This window comes from Schistocerca serialis, chromosome 2, assembly GCF_023864345.2.
Source record: "Schistocerca serialis cubense isolate TAMUIC-IGC-003099 chromosome 2, iqSchSeri2.2, whole genome shotgun sequence".
Lineage (NCBI taxonomy): Eukaryota > Metazoa > Arthropoda > Insecta > Orthoptera > Acrididae > Schistocerca > Schistocerca serialis.
The window spans coordinates 958,438,601-958,459,749 of NC_064639.1; the positions used below are offsets into that span (position 1 = coordinate 958,438,601).

Sequence of the window (21,149 nt, forward strand, 5' to 3'; positions counted from 1 at the left end):
TCATCACATCTTAAAAAAATCACAGATGTGTAACAGAAAGTATAAACTTACTAAAAAATTGAAATTTGTACCTGGGCAGAAGGTAATCGAGCTATTTTTTGACACACTATAACCACAAATTCTATGTCAAAACATATATTTTTCAGAGGTCTTTCCTTTGTGCTTACCCAGACAAAAGCAAACATTGATGAATGTGGTGAATTGAAGCGAAAACTGTGAAGTGCGGTGGAAGGTATCTGAATCTGACATGTGGGGCTGTGTGTTTTCTATCTGTAGCCAATGCCTGTACAGCATATTCTGGTGATGTGAAGGCAGTGACCTCTAGTGTATCGCTTGTAAACTTTTCCTTGTTCATTGTGCTGCATAGTCAAAGTGGAACATTCTGCAGTACTGCAGCACATGCCATTTGCACTTCGAACTCATCGTTTGCTGTAGTGTACATACAGCAGGTTTTGTGAAAGCACATATATACACACGTTTTCCTTCACACATGGTACTTATTTATACCAATGAATATAAAATAAAGGTAAGCCTGCTGTGATTTCAGTGTTCCTTTGTCCCATCAATCCATTCCATTTATAACAATCTGTCTGCCATCATAATGCATTAAAGACCACTGAGAGCTACAACAAAGATGAACAACTGTTCACTAACCACATTCTACTAATTGTGGTGCTGCACATAGGAAACGGAGTAGCCTCCATTGGAGTAGCATATGTTGGCTGCAGTAGGTAATATTCTGTTGATAGGTTCCAAGCGGAACTACTGTAAGTAAAATTAATGCACACTATGGGGGTATGAGGTTTAACTATATAAATTAAACATAAGTGGAAGCCACAGTCAGTTCATTTGCTATACACCAATCACATCAGCCATTCTTTGGAACAAGCCACCGACTAAGCTTGTTGTTTATTATTTTATGTGCTAGAAGCCCTCAGTTACCTCTTACGAGTGTGCAAAACTCACTTTTTTCCTAATAAGTTTATAATATGATGTAAAATTTTGAAATTTATTTCTTGTTTATTTGTGGCTATGAGATTCGGTTATGTCAGTTGACATTATGAGTGTTGGAAAAATTGCTGCCTTGGAGGAGGAGAATGAAATTCTCGCATAAACTTTGATTTATAGCTTATGTATCTGATTATGCTTTATAATCCAGTACTTTACGAATTTTCAATGTTTCATGAGCTACGGTCTATAAACTTATTACGTGTATTAGTGTGTTGTGATGGCTGTGCTGGTTGTTGGTGATGTAACAAGTCACCAGTGAGTAAGATATCACTAGCTGGAAATGACCGACATTTCCTTGATTCTGATCGAGCATATTCTTCAAGACTCAGTATTTGTATTAAAGAGACTGATGATCAATATTGTTGCTTAATACTGTACATTGTAAATATATGAGCCTGAGTTAAGTGGCAGAAGAAAAGGTATTGGCTCGGCTTGGAACACTTCATGTTGACTGCCCTATTCTCTTAACTCCGCCACCACCCACAGTGTGAACCGTCTGTCTTTAGTGGCACTTATAAGCTGTTCAGTCACACCAGACATCAATAGGAAGAAAACCGGATGAAGTCAAGAAAGATATCTAGTAAGAATGTAGAATTGAGGAAAACTTTACTAGGAAGAAACCTAAAATAGGAGAATTTTTAGCACTGATCTTATGGACTTTCACAGGGGCTACAAATTTATGGCACAGAATCACGAAAAACATAAAATTGGAGTAGGCCTACTTAAAATCGAAGTTCCACTGTACATAGAACCAAAATATGGAAAAATAAAGAATGTTTCAGAATTTAAATACTCGGGAGAAATAACCCAGCTAAATGCTCTGGACAAAGCAGCTACACAGTTTGCTCAGGTTCAGTGATTCACACAGCGGATTCCCACACTGCTCTTGTTCAACAACAGAGCTCTTGCTGCTACTTTGTTACTGTATTGTAGAACCCAAAATATCATCGAGTAGGTGCTAATGTATGAAAACTGTTCTTGTAAACGAATATTTTCTTAACTCTTAATTATAGCTATTGTAAAGGGATATTTGCTTTACTCTTGAATTATAGCTCATTTTATTTTATTTCTAATTAACAGCTTATATACTGGTTATCAGTAATTTAGGAGGAGCAAATAAAATATGTTGTTTATTACGCATAATACTGAAACCAGCATACAGTAGGTGCTTTAAACAATAAGATACTAATTTTGCTTTGATTATTATTAGAAAGGTTATACGATTAGTAATTTATTTACTACAATCAAGCATTTAATTTAACGTGTGCAATATTTTTCATCAATGTAGTTCATTTAAGTAATATTTTATTATTTTAATTTTTCTTAAAACCACTCAGAAAATTATAAAATCTGTAAAATCTGCACAGAAAAAAGTTTGAATGCTAGTTTTATGGTGGGTAGTGGTGGTGGTGGTGGTGGCGGTTGGTTGGGATGCAGGAAGGGTGTGAGGTAACTTTGACAGTTCTCCCAGTGGTGCAGACTCACCTCGATGTGGTGTTGTCCTAATGTACGAAAACATGTAAGACGACAGTTTGATAAGCACAGTATAGAGAAGTAAATTTGACTGATTTTGGCAGCAACATGTGAATGACAGTGTTTTAACACATTTCAAACGTATTTCAGAGATACAGAACACAAAATGAAAATTACCTGTGTTCTCTGGCGTACATGCTGAATAGCCTTGATCATATGCAGCCCCATCTCCACACAGCAGTGAGCATGATCGGCACGTGCTTTTGGCAAACCAGAGACACAGTAGTAGCAGTCTCCCAAAAGTTTGATGCGCAGGCAGTGTGTCTCCTGGAACAAGGGGACCCTCTCAAGCATCTGACTGTGGCCAAGAACATCATTCAAGAATACATATAACCACTATGCAAATATGGGACAGCTTTTAGTTTTTAAGGAAATATGTGAAGTAATTATACATGCCAAGAAAACATCTTTGGATACAAATATATACTCATAAATTGTGTAGCCTTCTATCTACAATATATATATTATTTCTACATCTACGCTGCAAACCACTGTGAAGTGCACGGCAGATGGTACGTCTCATTGTACCACTTTTTGGGGCTTCTTCCCATTTTCCATTCACAAATAGAGCACAGGAAGAATGATTGTTTGAATGCCTCTGTATGTACTGTAATTATTCTAATCTTGTCCTCACAATCCCTATGTGAGCGATAATTTGTTATATTTAAGGCCAGTTCTTGGAACTTTGTTAGTACACTTTCCCGGAATAGTTTACATCTATCTTCAAGAGTCTGCCATTTCAGTTTCTTCAGCATGTTTGTGATGCTCTTTCACAGGTTAAACAAACCTGTGATCTTTTTAAAAGAGAAAACTGCCATTTGAATGTGTATTATTATATTTACCTTTTTCACTAACAAGATTTTAGCTTTTATGCCATTTTCAAGTGTAGCACTAAAGGCAGTTAGATGATAATTAAGTTGTATGAACAAATATGACTTAATACTGATCTAACAACCTTTAACACTGTACATGATAATTCCATAAAAGCTGAAATTTGGATGGTACAAAAGATAAATATGTCTCACACTTGAGCAGTCTTCTAGAATGTCTCGTAAGTGAATCATAAGCAATCTCCTTTGTAGACTGATTGCACTTTCCCAGTATTTTATCAATAAATTGAAGTCTACTAATTGCTTTACCCAAGACTGAGCCCATGTAATCATTTCATTTCATATCACTACAAAATTCTACACCCATGTATTTGTACAAGTTGGCCGATCCCAACTGCAACTCACTGACATTATGATCACACCATACTACGTTTTTTCATTTTGTGAAATTTCTTATCAATATCCCTTTTTCTAAACACAACCTGACTGTACATGGATGAATGAAGTATCATTAGAAATGATTTTTTAATGGCTTCTCACACTGCATGCAAATTTTTTGCTAAAACTTACTATTTGTGGAAAATTTTACATCAAAGTGACTTTTAAATACCAGGCAAAAGGCATCAAGAATGCCCAGTTTCATACCTATATTTTACAAAGATCACTTATTAATCACAAATAAGAGACTCCCTATTCATATTATCTCAACACAAACACTACTTCATTTGTTTTAAAGTACTTACAAAGCAGATTATTTATGTACAGCACTGTCATTGACAATAACCATGCCCATTAAACGAATATACACTGATCAGCCAGAACATTATGACCACCTACCTAAAAGCTGGTATGTCCACCTTTGGCATGAATAACAGTGGCGACGTGTCACGGTACAGAAGCAATCAGGCCTGGTAGGTTGCTAGAGGGAGGTGCCACCACATCAGCAAAGAAAAATCACCAAATTGTTGAAAATTCCAGGAGGGGGGGGGGGGGGGGGGGCATGAGCTCTGACCTCTGACACTGCATTCAATCACATTCCAGATGTGTTCAATCAGGTTCTGATCTAGTGAGCTGCAGGGAGCAGTGGATCAACTCCAACTTGCCACTATGTTCCTTGAACCACTCCATCACACTCCTGGGCTTCGACATGGCACATTATCTTGTTGAAAAATGATCATCACTAAGTGGTGTACGTAGTCTGCAATCAGTGTACGATACTCCTTGGCTGTCATGATGCCTCACATGAACTCCACTGAACCCATCGATGCCCATAATGGGCCCCAGAGCATAATGGAGCTGCTGCAAGCTTATGTCTGTCCCAAGGAGCTGTTCTCCTGGATGACGAAAGATTTGCACCGTGCCACTGGTATGATGAGGAAGAAGTTGGGAGTCATCAGACCATACAATGCTCTGCCACTGCGCCAATGTCCAGTGCTGATGATTACATGACCATTTTGGTCACAATTGCTGATGCCATGGCATTAACTCTGGCACATGCATGGGTCATCGGATACAGAGACCCAATGTTAGGAGTGTTTGGTGCACTGTGTGATCACTGTACTCTGCGCAGCATTAAAGTCTGATGTAAGTTCTGCTACAGTTCAGTTCACTATCTGTCCTATTTTACCAGTCTGTCCAACTTATGACATCCATCTGTAATGTGGGGTGGCCACCCAGTTCCATGATGTCTGAACATGGTGTCACCTTGGATTCGCCACCTGTTGGAGACACTCACTATAGCAATCCTTGAACAACCAACAAGTCTTGCATTTTCCAAAATGCTAATGCTGAGCCTCCGGGCCATCACAATTTGCCCTCGATCAAATTCAAACAGTTTGTACACCTTCCCCATTCTACAGTCGGACAGCACACTCACTGATACTACGTGCACTGTGCATGTGTCCAACTAGCAGTCATTCCTTGCCAGGTGACACTGTTATTGCCTGGGCAAGTTTACATCAAAAGTAGGCCAGTGGTCATAACATTTTGACTGATCAGTGTACCTTCTGAAATGACAAATATGTCATTGTTGCCTCAAATTGCGATTTACCTATTGCTACCACAGCCTAATGTGCTTACTGTAATTGAAAATGTTTATCAAGTTAAACTTACAGGTTATGTTGCCCTATTGATAGTTGTCTCTGGTTGTTGTACAAGCTAGGACAAACATTCTGAATGCAAAGCACATTTTTGAACAAATGGGAATGTATATACAATTATGTTTCCATCCCCAATACTACCCATACCAAAACAACTACACTTATTCAAAATACTGTCATTAGTAAAAACTATAAAAGTGTGAAAGCTTTGCACAAGCCCCATGGTTTCTTTCTAGTTTATATTTTCATGAAAAAGTCCAGTATGCCTAACTGTGTTTTTTGCACAAACATTCGCTGTGCCACTGTGATGAATAATCATCTCCATACTTAAAACAACTAGCAAACACATCAACACCTATACTCTGCAAACAAGTGTAAACTGCATGGTACAGAGTACTTACCATAGTACCACTTATAAGGACTTCTTCTAATTTCCCTGACATATGTAAAATGGCAAGAATAACTGCTTACATGCATCTGTGTGTACTGTAATTTATCTAATCTTGTTTTCATGATCCCTATGGGACTGATATGGTCGGGGTTGTAGTGTATTCCTAGATTTCTAGCTTAACTCTGGTACTTTGCAATTATCTTTCACATGATAGTTCTGTGTCTATTTCTGCGTGTCTGCTATTTTAGTTTTTTCAGCATCTCCACAACATTCTCCCATGGATCAAATAAACCTGAAACTATTCATGCTATTCTTCTTTGTATATGTCCAATATCCCCTTGTGGCCCTGTTTGGTATCGGTCACACAATATCATATCTCATGTGATCATAATTTTAATAATAAACCTAAACGTGTGGTTCCTGAAGAGGGGTAGCAGCCTTTTCAGTAGTTGCAAGGGCAACAGTCTGGATGACTGATTGATCTGGCCCTGTAACACTAACCAAAACGGCCTTGCTGTTGTGGCACTGCGAATGGCTGAAAGCAAGGGGAAACTACAGTCATAATTTTTCCCACGGGCATGCAGCTTTACTGTGTGATTAAATGATGATGGTGTCCTCTTGGGTAAAATATTCCGGAGGTAAAATAGTCCCCCATTCGGATCTCCAGACGGGGACTACTCAAGAGGAAGTCATTATCAGGAGAAAGAAAACTGGCATTCTACGGATCGGAGCGTGGAATGTCAGATCCATTAATCGGGCAGGTAGGTTAGAAAATTTAAAATGGGAAATGGATAGGTTAAAGTTAGATATAGTGGGAATTGGTGAAGTTCAGTGGCAGGAGGAACAAGACTTTTGGTCAGGTGAATACAGGGTTATAAATACAAAATCAAATAGGGGTAATGCAGGAGTAGGTTTAATAATGAATAAAAAAAATAGGAGTGTGGGTAAGCTACTACAAACAGCATAGTGAACGCATTATTGTGGCCAAGATAGACACAAAGCCCACGCCTATTACAGTTGTACAAGTTTATATGCCAACTAGCTCTGCAGATGATGAAGAAATTGATGAAATGTATGATGAGATAAAAGAAATTATTCAGGTAGTGAAGGGAGACGAAAATTTAATAGTCATGGGTGACTGGAATTCGACAGTAGGAAAAGGAAGAGAAGGAAACATAGTAGGTGAATATGGATTGGGGCTAAAAATGAAAGAGAAAGCCGCCTGGTAGAATTTTGCACAGAGCATAACTTAAACCATAGCTAACACTTGGTTCAAAAATCATAAAAGAAGGTTGTATACATAGAAGAATCCTGGAGATACTGACAGGTTTCAGATAGATTACATAATGGTAAGACAGAGATTTAGGAACCAGATTTTAAATTGTAAGACATTTCCAGGGGCAGATGTGGACTCTGACCACAATCTGTTGGTTATGAACTGTAGATTAAAACTGAAGAAACTGCAAAAAAGTGGGAATTTACGGAGATAGGACCTGGATAACCTGAAAGAACCAGAGGTTGTAGAGAGTTTCAGAGAGAGCATAAGGGAACAACTGACAGGAATGGGGAAAGAAATACAGTAGAAGAAGAATGGGTAGCTTTGAGGAATGAAATAGTGAAGGCAGCAGAGGATCAAGTAGGTAAAAATATGGGTAACAGAAGAGATACTGGATTTAATTGATGAAAGGAGAAAATACAAAAATGCAGTAGGTGAAGCAGGCAAAAAGGAATACAAACGTCTCAAAAATGAGATCGACCGGAAGTGCAAAATGGTAGGTAAAAAGATGGGTAACAGAAGAGATACTGAATTTAATTGATGAAAGGAGAAAATACAAAAATGCAGGAACACAAACGTCTCAAAAATGAGATCGACAGGAAGTGCAATATGGCTAAGCAGGGATGGCTAAAGGACAAATGTAAGGATGTAGAGCCTTATCTCACGAGGGGTAAGGTAGATACTGCATACAGGAAAATTAAAGAGACCTTTGGAGTAAAGAGAACCACTTGTATGAATATCAAGAGCTCAGATGGAAACCCAATTCTAAGCAAAGAAGGGAAATCAGAAAGGTGGAAGGAGTATATAGAGGGCCTATACAGGGGTGACGTTATTGAGGACAAAATTATGGAAATGGAAGAGGAGGTAGATGAAGATGAAATGGGAGATATGATACTGCGTGAAGAGTTTGACAGAGCACTGAAAGACCAAAGTCGAAACAAGGCCCGGGTGGAGTAGACAACATTCCATTAGAACTACTGACAGCCTTGGGAGAGCCAGTCCTGACAAAACTCTACCATCTGGTGAGCAAGGTGTATGAGACAGGTGAAATACCCTCAGACTTCAAGAAGAATATAATAATTCCAATCCCAAAGAGAGCAGGTGTTGACAGATGTGAAAATTACCGAACTATCAGTTTAATAAGTCACAGCTGCAAAATACTAACGCCAATTCTTTACAGACGAATGGAAAAATTGGTGGAAGCCGACCTCGGGGAAGATCAGTTTGGATTCCGTAGAAATGTTGGAACACGTGAGGCAATACTGACCCTATGACTTATCTTAGAAGAAAGATTAAGGAAAGACAAACCTACGTTTCTAGCATTTATAGACTTAGAGAAAGCTTTTAACAATATTGACTGGAATAGTCTCTTTCAAATTCTGAATGTGGCAGGGGTAAAATACAGGGAGCGAAAGGCTTTTTACAATTTGTACAGAAAGCAGATGGCAGTTATAAGAGTCGAGGGACATGAAAGGCAAGCAGTGGTTGGGAAGGGAGTGAGACAGGGTTGTAGCCTCTCCCCAATGTTATTCAATCTGTATATTGAGCAAGCAGTAAAGGAAACAAAAGAAAAGTTCGGAGTAGGTATTAAAATCCATGGAGAAGAAATAAAAACTTTGAGGTTCGCCGATGACATTGTAATTCTGTCAGAGACAGCAAAGGACTTGGAAGAGCAGTTGAACGGAATGGACAGTGTCTTGAAGGGAGGGTGTAAGATGAACATCAACAAAAGCAAAATGAGGATAATGGAATGTAATCGAATTAAGTCGGGTGATGCTGAGGGAATCAGATTAGAAAATGAGACACTTAAAATAGCAAAGGATTTTTGCTATTTGGGGAGCGAAAAATTGATGATGGTCGAAGTAGAGAGGATATAAAATGTAGACTGGCAATGGCAAGGAAAGCGTTTCTGAAGAAGAGAAATCTGTTAACATCGAGTATAGATTTAAGTGTCAGGAAGTCGTTTCTGAAAGTATTTGTATGGAATGTAGCCATGTATGGAAGTGAAACATGGACAATAAATAGTTTAGACAAGAAGAGAATAGAAGCTTTTGAAATGTGGTGCTACAGAAGAATGCTGAAGATTAGATGGGTAGATCACATAACTAATAATGAGGTATTGAATAGAATTGGGGAGAAGAGGAGTTTGTGGCACAACTTGACTAGAAGAAGGGATCGGATGGTAGGACATGTTCTGAGGCATCAAGAGATCACTAATTTAGTACTGGAGGGTAAAAATCGTAGAGGGAGACCAAGAGATGAATGCACTAAGCAGATTCAGAAGGATGTAGGTTGCAGTAGGTACTGGGAGATGAAGATCCTTGCACAGGATAGAGTAGCATGGAGAGCTGCATCAAACCAGTCTCAGGACTGAAGACCACAACAATAACAACAGTTGTGGTATGAAGTCACATTTGGATGTGGAACAACTTTCATCATCAGGAGAAAGAACTGCATATAGTTCCTGATCAATAGAGAACATGGCAACAGTCTGGCATATACCAAGGACCTATCTGCTGTGCCTAATAGAGTGATGACATGAGATTCTCAACAGTATTGAGCCTGATAGAAATTGAAATAGAGAAAATATATAAGGATACTGAACAGGTAATTCAATATATAAAGAGAGGTGAAAGTGGGGGATTGGAGAGTGGTTGTAGGGAAAGGAATAGAAAAAGTGTTACAGGAGAATATGGGCTTGGCAGTAGAAATTCATGAGGGGAATGACTAATTGAGTCCTGCAACAAATTTCAGCTGCTATATTTATTTATTGGTCCTGTGAATCTGGGACTGTACAATGTACAAAAGATATTGGACTATTCATTAACTACAATAGACATTCCTGGATTTTTTTTCTTTTTTTCAGACATCATTTTACCAAAAGATAAAGTTGTACAATATTTTCTTACTCTACACATTTTATAAAACAGTCTCAATCAGTGAGGCAGTTTTGTTTTTCTAGATATTCCCTTACAGTATAGAAACAGTGCTTGACCAAGTAATCCTTCACAGCTGATTTGAACTTGTTTAAGCCCATTATTATATTTGTGGATTTGGGTAGCACTTTGTACAATTTGATGCGAAGGTGGAGTATGCCTTTCTGTAATAGCACTGTGTTTGTCTGTTGTAAGTGTACATCATTTATTTGTACTGTGTGGTTCATTACGGGTGATTCTTTGACTGCCACTGTTTAGTTTTCCTTTTATAAGAATCACATTTTGAAGTACAGTACATAAATACATGGAAGTGGTAGTATTTTATTTTTCCTAAATACTGGTTTGATCTAACCCTTCCATTAATCTAATACTCTTTTTCCGCAATCTAAATGATTTCTGACTAGCTCTACAATTACTCCAAAACACTACACCATATTTCAGTATTGAATGAACATATGCAAAATATATGGTCCTGAGAATATAATGTCATATACAGTTTCTTATTATTCTCACCACAAAACATGTTTTGCTCAGTTTTTTATTCACATAGTGCACATGTGTATCCTACTTCATGTTTTGTTGAATCCATACCCTGAGAAATTTTGTACCCCCTGTTTTTTTCAATTTTTTATCCACTTGTTTCTGTAGGAGGATCAGCTGATGTCCTATTCTGGATAGTGAATATATCCAATGCAACAGTCTTTTCCAGGTTTATAATCAAACTGTTTGCATCAACTATCTTCTCTGTGATTGTTTACTGTCATTTTCAAATTTATCTTTGCTACTTCCTGTAATTAAGATGCTGGTGTCATCTGCAAATTGCTGTAGCTTTTTTTAATTGTTTACATATAAATCATTTACATATAGTAGGAACAGAATTGGACCCAATATGGAACCTTGGGGAACCCCATGTTTGACAACAAATAAATTTGACTGATGAGTTTCATCTGTCCCATTTACTTCATGTGTTATCTCTATGAGCTGTTTTCTCTCAAGGAGGTATGATTTAATCCAGTTATGTGCTGCTCCCCCAATACCCCAGTTCTGGATCTTACCTAGTAATTTATCATGATTGATGGTATCAAATGATTGATGGTATCAAACACTTTTGACAAGTCTACGAATATATTTGAGGTATGTTCCTGCCTGTCTAGGGCCTGCAGAAAGAAAAGAAAAGATTGCTGTTTCAGTAGTGTGATTTCTCCTATAACCATATTGAAATGCCTTTAGAATGTTATATTTATTTATGAAATTTGACATTCTTTTATAAAAGAGTTTCTCTAGAATTTTAGTAAAAACAGACAGTAGAGAAACTGGACTATAGTTTGACACCTCTTCCTGGCTTCCTTTTTGTGAGAGGTTTAACCTCAATTTTTAAACATGTTCGAAAGCTGCCAGTTGAGAAGGGCAGAGTCACAAGAAGATACGCCAGTGGTTCAGAAATTAAGTCTACACATTTTTTTACAACAAAACCTGGTATGTTATCTACTCCTGATGATTGTTTTGATTTTAGAAGCTTGATTTCTTGCCATACTTTTTGGGTATTAGTTGGTATGAGAAATATTGTGTTTTCTACCTGTTCAATTTTTGATGTTATTAGTGAGGGATGTTAATGGATGACCTTTTGCTCAATAAGTTTTTCTGCTACATTTACAAAATAACTGTTAAATGTAGTATCTACCTCCTTTGGGTTGCAGATAGTGTGCAAATTTTCATTCAATGGTGTATTATTAGTTTTTGTTTTGTTACTTACTGTTTCTCTCTTTACAATATTCCACACAGCTTTCATTTAATTGGATGCATTTCTTATGCAGCTGTCATTTTCCATCATTTTGACACTTTTTATTGCTTTTCTGAGAATTATTTCATAGCTTTTAAAATACTTATCAAATTCTGGTGTTGTGTGACATGTTTTCGTAACTCTGTAGAGGAATTGTTTCTCTGCATATGTTTTTCTGATACCTGTAGTGATCCATTTGTGTATACTACGCTCAAGAATAACAAAAGGAGGTACACTTTGTAAAGACCTAGAGACACAGGAAGGTTCCAGATAAATTACATCATGGTCAGATTCTTAAATCAGATACTGTATTTTAAGGCATACCCAGGTGCAGATATAGACTCATATCACAAGTTAGTAATGATGAAGAAAGACTGATGTTTAAGAGAACTGTTCTAAAGATTTGATGTCTTAGGAAGTCGGATACTAACGTACTGATGAATGATGAGAAGATTTTGAGGTTTGTTGAGGATGTGGATACTACAGTAAGAAACACCACTGTAGGCTGTTCAGTTGGCGAAGAGTGAACATCTCTAAAAAGGGCAATCAGAGATGTTGGATATGGCCACCAACAGGACTGTCTCAGCATAAAGAAAAGTCTAAAAGAACCTTGAGTGACATTAAAAGCAATGGTGGTAACATTAAGAGAGCAGTGGGAATTCCACTGTTAAAGACGTAAGTGAGAGCAGATTGGCAAAAAAGAGTACACTGAAGACCTGTATGAGGGGTAGAGCTTGTCTGATAACGTGATAAACGAAGAAACTGGAGTCGATATGGATGACACAGGGGCTCCAGTATTAGAGTCAGAATTTAAAAAAGATCGAAATTATTTGGTAGATGGGATAGATAGTTCCTTCGGAATTTCTAAAATTGTTGGGGGCAGTGACAACCACACAACTACTCAAGTTGGTGTACATAGAATCTATGTGACAGTTGATGTACAATGAGTCTCTTGAAAAATACTATCCACACAGTTATGACGATAGCAAGAGCAGATAATAGCAAGAACTGTCACACAATAGCTTAACAACTCATGCATCCAAGCTGCTGACAAGAATAATACACAGAAGAACGCAAAATAAAACTGAGAATCGGTTCCATGTGATTGATCCAGCTTCAGAAAAGGTAAAAGCACCAGAGAAGCAGTTCTCATGTTGTGCTTAATAATGGAAGCAAGACTGAAGAAAAATCAAGACACTATCACAGAATTTGTTGACTAACAATGTAAAATAGTGCAAGATGTCCAAAATTCTGAGAAAAATAGGAGTAAACTATAGGGAAAGACAGGTAACATAAAAAATGTATAAGAACCAGGAGGGAACAACAAGGCTGGAATGAAGTGCTTGAATTAAAAAGGGTGTAAGACAGGGATGCAATCTTAACCACCCCTATACGCCAAAGGAGCAATGACAGAAATAAAACAAATGTTCAAGGGCGATATTAAAATTCAGGATGAAAGAAGAATAATTACATGATCTGTAGAACTGAATGAACAGTCTAAAAAGTACAAAATATGGATCAAAAGTAAATTGGAAAAGTCAAAGGTAATGAGATGCAGAAATGAGAACAGTGAGATACTTAAAAGTAAAACTGGAGATCACGAAGTAGATGAAGTTAGGAATCTTGCTACCTCGGAAGCAAAATAACCCATGATGCACATAATAAGGGAAACATAAAAACCAGATTAGCACAGGCAAAGAGGGAATTCCTGGTCAAAAGTTTACTAGTATCAAATTTAGGCCTTAATCTGAGGAAGAAAATCTAAGAATCTACATTTTGGGCTCGGTATTGTACGGTAGTGAATCAAGTACAGTGGGAAAACCAAAACAGAAGAGAACTGAAATATTTGAGATATGGTGCTGCAGAAGAATGTTGAAAATCTGGTTGACTGATATGATGGAGACTGAGGTGGTTCTCCACATAATTGGCGAAGACAGGAACATGGAAAACACTGACAAGAAGGGACAGGATGATACGATGTGTGTTATGGCATCAGAGAATAATCTCTATGGTACTACAGGAGGTGTAGAGGATAAACACTGTAGGGGAAGTCAGAGAATGTAGGGTGCAAGTAGGATACTCTGAATGAGGAAGTTAATGCAAGACAGTGAAGACAACATTTCATTTATACTGCTTCAACCACAGCAAAAGTTCTATCATACCACAACACAAAATCTGCGATTATTATTTTTTTTCTCATCCGAGGTATGGTTACAGCATACTGATACATACCATCACAAATCAAGCACATCAGCAAAGTTCGCTGAAGGAATATTTTTTCAAGAATAGTAGTTTTTATTCTACATCTACATGGATGCTCTGCAAACTACACTTAAGCTCCTGGCAAGGGGTTCATCAAACCACCTTCACAATTATCCTCTATTATTCTCCTCTCGAACAGCGTGTGAAAAAAACAAACACCTATATCTTTCCATGTGAGCTCTGATTTTCCTTATTTTATTATGATGATCATTTTTCACTATGTAAGTTGGCATCAACAAAATATTTCTGCATTCGGAGAAGAAAGTTGGTGATCAAAATTTTGTTAGAAGATTCTAGCACAATGAGAAATGCCTTTGTTTGAATGATGTCCACCCCAAATACTGTATCGTGTCAGTGACACTCTCTCCCCTATTTCTCAATAATACAAAATGTGCTGCTCTTTTTCAAACTTTTAAATATACTTCATTAATCCCATCTGGTAATGATCACTGACCACGCAGCAGTGCTCCAAAAGAAGATGGACAACTGTAGACTCATTAGTAGATCTGTTGCATTCTTTTTGTTCTGCCAATAAGTTTCATTCTTTGTTTCACCTTCCCCACAACATTTTATACAAGTTCTTTCCAGTTTAAGTTCTTCATAATAGTAACTTCTAGGTATTTAAATGAATTTGAGTGATTATTTGTGTAAGGGAAGTTTAACAGACTCCTTTTAGCACTCATGTAGATGACCTCACACTTTTCCATTTTTTAGAGTCAACTGCAAATTTTTCATTTTGCAATTTGTTTTGTTCTTCTGATGACTTTAATAGACGATAAATAACAGCACCATCTGCAAACAACCAAAGATGGATGCTCAGATTGTCTCGTAAATCATTTATATAGATAACAATATTATGAAAAGGATAGTTGCTACTCACCATGTAGCAGATATTTTGAATCACAGATAGGCACAACAAAAAGACTGTCACAAAATAAGCTTTCAGTCAAAAAGGCCTTTGTCAAAAATAGACTACAGACACTCACACCCACACAAACTCAGCTCATGCACATGTCTGCACTCTCTTGCAGCTGAAGCCACACTGTGAACAGCAGCAGCAGTGCATGATGGGAGAGGCAACGGGTTGGGGGTAAGGAGAAGACTGGGGTGGGGACATGGAGGGATAGCAGAGTACAGGTGGGGGATGGTGAAGTGCTGCAGGGGAGTGTGCAGGGACAAGGTGGAGAGAGGGTAGGGCAGCTAGGTGCAGTTGGGAGGTTAGACGGAGGGCACGGTGGTGGGGGGGTGGGAGGGGTAACGGAAAAGAAGAGAAGTAAAAAGACTGGGTGATATCGCTGTGCAGTGCTGGAATGGAAACAGGAAAGGGGCTGGATAGGTGAGAACAATGACTAATGAAAATCGAGGTCAGGAGGGTTATGGGAACATAGGATATATTGTAGGGAGAGTTCCCATATGTGCAGTTCAGAAAAGATGTGTTGGTGGGAAGGATCCATATGGCACAGGTCTTTTGGCTGAAAGCTCACATGTTTAACAATCTTTTTGTTGTGCCTGTCCGCATCTCAGAATTTTCTCTATATTGTGAGTAGCAATCTATCCTTTTCTTAATACTGTTGCACTTGAAACAGTGGTAGACCTTTGGTAAATGTTTACTGGCTCCTGCCTTATAAGGTAATTTCACGCAGCCTGTATCTTTCTACAAACAATATTTACATTAGTGGTGCTATTGTGCTCATTGCGGTGAAAATTTCAAGACCAACAAGTAGTACAACCAGGGTCCAGCTTTTTATCTATTTATTTATTTATTGTTCCGTGGGACCACATTAAGGAGAAGTCTCCATGGTCATGGAACGAGTCATACATGAAATTATAACACTATTGTAGAAACAGATAAAATGAAATATAAGAAACATATTCAGTTGTAGATTGTAGAAACAGATAAAATGAAATATAAGAAACATATTCAGGCGACAAGTCGTTAGTTTAAATAAAGAAAATCAAGAATGTAACACTGGAATTTGCTTAATTTTTTAGCTCTTCCAGGAGCTCCTCGACAGAATAGAAGGAGTGAGCCATGAGGAAACTCTTCAGTTCAGACTTAAAAGTGTTTGGGCTACTGCTAAGATTTTTGAGTTCTTGTGGTAGCTTATTGAAAATGAATGCAGCAGAATACTGCACACCTTTCTGCACAAGAGTCAAGGAAGTGCATTCCTCATGCAGATTTGATTTCTGCCTAGTATTAACTGAGTGAAAGCTGCTAACTCTTGGGATTAAGCTAATATTGCTAACAACAAATGACATTAAAGAAAATATATACTGTGAGGGCAATGTCAAAATTCCCAGACTATTGAATAGGGGTCGACAAGAGGTTTTCGAACTTACACCCTACATAGCTTCAACAGCCCGTTTTTGAGCCAAAAATACCATTTTTGAATCAGAAGAATTACCCCAAAAAATAATACCATATGACATAAGCGTATGAAAATATGCGAAGTAGACTACTTTTCGTGTTGAAACGTCACTTATTTCAGATACTGTTCTAATGGTAAATAAAGCGGCATTTAGTTTCTGAACAAGGTCCTGAACATGGGCTTTCCACAACAGCTTACTATCTATCTGAACGCCTAGGAACTTGAACTGTTCCGTCTCGCTTATAACATGTCCATTCTGTCTGATTAAAATATCAGTTCTTGTTGAATTGTGAGTTAGAAACTGTAAAAACTGAGTCTTACTGTGATTTAGTATCAAATTATTTTCCACAAGCCATGAACTTATTTCATGAACTACATTATTTGATAATGTTTCAATATTACACACAAGATCCTTCACTACCAAGCTGGTGTCATCAGCAAACAGAAATATTTTTGAATCACCTGTAATACTAGAAGGCATATCATTTATATAAATAAGAAACAGCAGTGGCCCCAGCACCGACCCTTGGGGAACGCCCCATTTAACAGTGCCCCATTGGGACTGAACATAATTACCACTCTCAATATTGCAGAGAATTACCTTCTGCTTTCTGTTCTTAAAGTAAGAGGCGAACCAATTGTAAGCTATTCCCCTTACTCCATAATGTTCCAACTTCTGCAGTAATATTTTGTGGTCAACACAGTCAAAAGCCTTCGTTAAATCAAAGAAAACACCTAACGTTCGCAACCTTTTATTTAATCCGTCCAAAACCTCACAGAGAAAAGAGACTTTAGCATTTTCAGTTGTTAAGCCATTTCTAAAACCAAACTGTACATTTGACAGCAAATTATGTGAATTTAAATGCTGCAGTAACCTTGTATATACAACCCTCTCGATAACTTTAGCAAACACCGATGGCATAGAAATAGGTCTAAAATTGTCAACATTATCCCTGTCTCCCTTTTTATAAAGTGCTTCACTACCGAGTACTTTAATCGATCAGGAAACCGACCACTCCTAAAGGAAAAGTTACATATATGGCTAAGTACTGGGCTAACACACATAGAACAATACTTCAGTATTCTGCTAGATACCCCATCATATCCATGTGAGTTCTTGGTCTTTAGTGATTTAATTATTAACTCAATCTCCCTCTTGTCAGTATCATAGAGGAGCATTTCAGGTAGCAGTCTCGGAACACTTTTTTCTACGAGCGCTATATGATTCCTTGTTGGGACTAGGTTTCTATTTAGTTCACCTCCCATATTCAGAAAGTGATTATTAAATACTGTACATATATGTGACTTATCAGTAACACGGGCATTCCCACTACGCACTGATTCTATATCCTCGACCTGTCTCTGCAGACCAGCCACTTCCTTTACGACTTAGTTTATGGCATCCATTAACAGGTCATCTACTTCACCAGAGGACAGGCTGCTGGGCTTTTTCTCAAACTCGAAGTTCCAATGGGGAAAATTTGCGTAGCAGAAGAGTGTTGTTGCTGCATATTTACAGGGCAATGTCAGTTACTTTTTGACTAAAAATGAACTTTATTGACTGACGTTTCAGTGGGTATAAACCAGGCACAGTTCTTTCTCAGACTCCACGTGTTTACTGTGTTTCCTGTTCTACAGGTGTCTGCAGAGCCTTGCCAGGTGAGGTACATTGCACAATATGGAGGCAGGAGAGTGAAACAATGAGTGATTTAGATGAATTGCAAGAGAATGTGGCACAATGAACACTTGCCAGCAACACCACCTGCTGCCACTGGCAGTCACTAAGTTACTTGATTAGAGCTACGAGAGTTGATGCCTGGGGTCTATTTTGGGCATATACCTGTGCAGGATTCTGAACTTTTCTTTTTTGATACGTTATTTACTGAACTAAATACAGTATAGGCATGAGTTATTAATTTTTTATGCTAGCCCCTTAAAATTTGTTAATCACCACCAATTACTGCTCATTTGAAAAGTCATTCTACAGTTGTGCTACCTATAGTAGCTTCAGGTGAGTTAACTGGGCCATTCTACATGAGTGAGGAGCCAGAACTCTCCCTCTGCAACACAATGAAGTATAATGCTCAGTAAGTCATGCTAATAGTACTGTGTGACACATCTTTTAACTCGGCTACAGCACACTTTATTGACCTATAAAAACCAAAATATGTAAATAAGAACGCCATATGCATTAAGTCTCTCAGAGTTTTATTACAAATTCACCATTAAATTATGTGCAAGGCCTACTTCCTCTTGACTCATCAGTCCCTCATTCTCAACCAAGAGGAGATGGAAGACTTCAGGCTAGTAGCACATTTATAGTCACTGCCAATATTCACAGTCAAATACAAGGGAAAGCTACAAAGTAAATCGACTTTGGCAATTTCTCACTATAGTACTTGGTAGCACTGCTAGTATCCATGGCTGAAGTACTGTTATCTGCAATAGTTCTATACAGCATGCCACTCTTATTCTTGCGTTAGTCATTGTGTTGTAGCAGACTGTGAAACATGGCAACTCCACTGTCAATCTGCACCAAGGAGGAAATGAGGGCTGTGATTTACTTTTGGTTTGTGTAGGTGTTAAAACTGCAGAAATTATTCATTGAATGCAAGTGCAGTATGGTGAAAGCTGACTATTGTGATGCAAAATCTATGAATGGACAGCGAGCTTCAAACTGGGGAGGACTTCTCTACGTGACGAGGTAAGATTTGGTACGCCATCGATGTTGTATTCCATCTTACATGACAGGCAAAACTTTTGGAAAAGTGTATGCACAATGGGTACTGAAAGATTTGTCAGTGCAGCATAAGGCACAATGGATGGGCAGTTCTCGTAAACATTTGGCCCATTATTATCGTGAGGGAGCTGGGTTTTTACAGCAAATCATTACTGTTGGATGAAATGTGGGTGCATCATCATGAACTGGAAAGTAAGACTATGAGCATGGTTTGGACACCCATCTTCGCCAGAAGCTAAGAAATTTGAACGTCAACCATCAGCTGGTAAGATTATACTAACACTACCCTGGAACATGGAAGGTGTGGTAGCTGTTCATTTCATCCCCAAGATGCAAAACTGTCAACAGTGTGAACTCTTGTTATGTGTTTTGAACTAAACTGAAACCTGCAATCAGATCGAAATGTTGCAGAAAATTGCAAAAAGATGTCATCCTACAGCAAACTGACACTCAGCAACATTCTGTCAAACGGACGGCCAAAACAATAAAGGAGTTGGAACCGCCATGTGGTCCAGACCTGGCTCTAAGCGATTTCCAAGTGTTTGGACCATTGAAGGAAGTGCTCAGGGGAAGAAGATCTGAAACCAAGCAGAAGTCATTGATGCGGTGGAAAACTGGTTACAGGTACAACCAAAAAAATTTTTCTGACCTAATTAAAAAAAATGTGAAACATTGGACATAGTGTATTGCAGTACAGGGTGCTTATGTAGAAAAATAATGTATGTTTCAGTTTTCTATAACCAGAATAAATATTTCTTTTCCTAATAGTCCCTTTACTTTTTGACTTTCCCTTGTATTACCTTCATATACTGTAGCAGTGTATGACTCAATAAAAAATATTTAAAACACTTTGTTATAGCTTTTGTGTATCACTTTCACTTTTATACCTATCACTTTTACTTTTATACCTGTGCCTTACACAAAGCAAAAGTTGCACTTGCATCTACATGTATACTCTGCAAACCACTGTGAGGTGCATGGTAGAGGGCCACGTCCCGTTTTATCAGTTATTAAGGTTTCTTCCTGTTCCATTCAAGTATGGAGCACGGGAAGAATGAATGCCTCTGTGCATGCAGTAATTATTCTAATCTTACCCTCATGATCCCTGTGTGAATGATATGTTGGGGATTGTAGTATATCCCTAGAGTAATAATTTAAAGCTGCTTCTTGAAACTTTGCTAACAGACTTTCTCTGGATAGCTTACGTCTGTCTTCATGAGTTGGCCAGTTCGGTTTCTTCAGTGTCTCTATAACGCTCTCCCAGGGATTAATTGAACCAGTGACCATTTGTGCTGCCCTTCGCTGTATATGTTCAATATATCTTGTTAGTCCTATGTGGTATGGGCCCCACACACTTGAGCAATATTCTAGGATGGGTCACTTGAGTAATTTGTAAGCAATCTCTTTTGTATAATGATTGCACTTCCCCAGTATTCTACCAATAAACCAAAGTCTACCACCTGTTTACTCACAACTGAACCTATGTGATCATTCCATTTCATGTCCCTACAAAGTGTTACACCAAGGTATTTGTTTTAGCTGGTTGATTCCAACAGTGACTCACTGATTTTATAATCAGTGAAAATCACTCACCTTGTGAGTGAGTGAGATACACCTGCCTTCTAGCCACAGTGCTTTACTGGGCATAGTCTTATTGGAAGAGGCATGCCATTGCTTCCCTCTGATGACTTGCCAAGCACTTAAGAGTGAAACTGACAGTTTAATGTGGACTACAATCCATTATGCTTTTTGAATTTTTCGCAAGAAGAGAACAGTGCCAGGGATGAAAGATCATATAGATGAAGGAACAAAATTCTAGGACCAACTAAGGATTGTGCCACTTATCTTTAGATATGTAGTCTAACCTCTCCACAAGAGCCACTAACTCACATGCACGAAATATGGAGGCTATTTCCTCTGTG

General features: G+C 38.1%; 1 protein-coding gene across 1 annotated transcript in view; it reads right to left on the minus strand.

The window, feature by feature from the left end:
• The window catches only part of LOC126458343 (adenylyl cyclase 78C-like), a 788,789-nt gene that overhangs the window by 114,221 nt on the left and 653,419 nt on the right, over positions 1-21,149 (minus strand). The window contains exon 8 of the mRNA XM_050095308.1: positions 2,662-2,811. Within this exon, the coding sequence (XP_049951265.1) occupies positions 2,662-2,811 (150 nt within the window). The remainder of the gene's footprint in view (positions 1-2,661; positions 2,812-21,149) is intronic.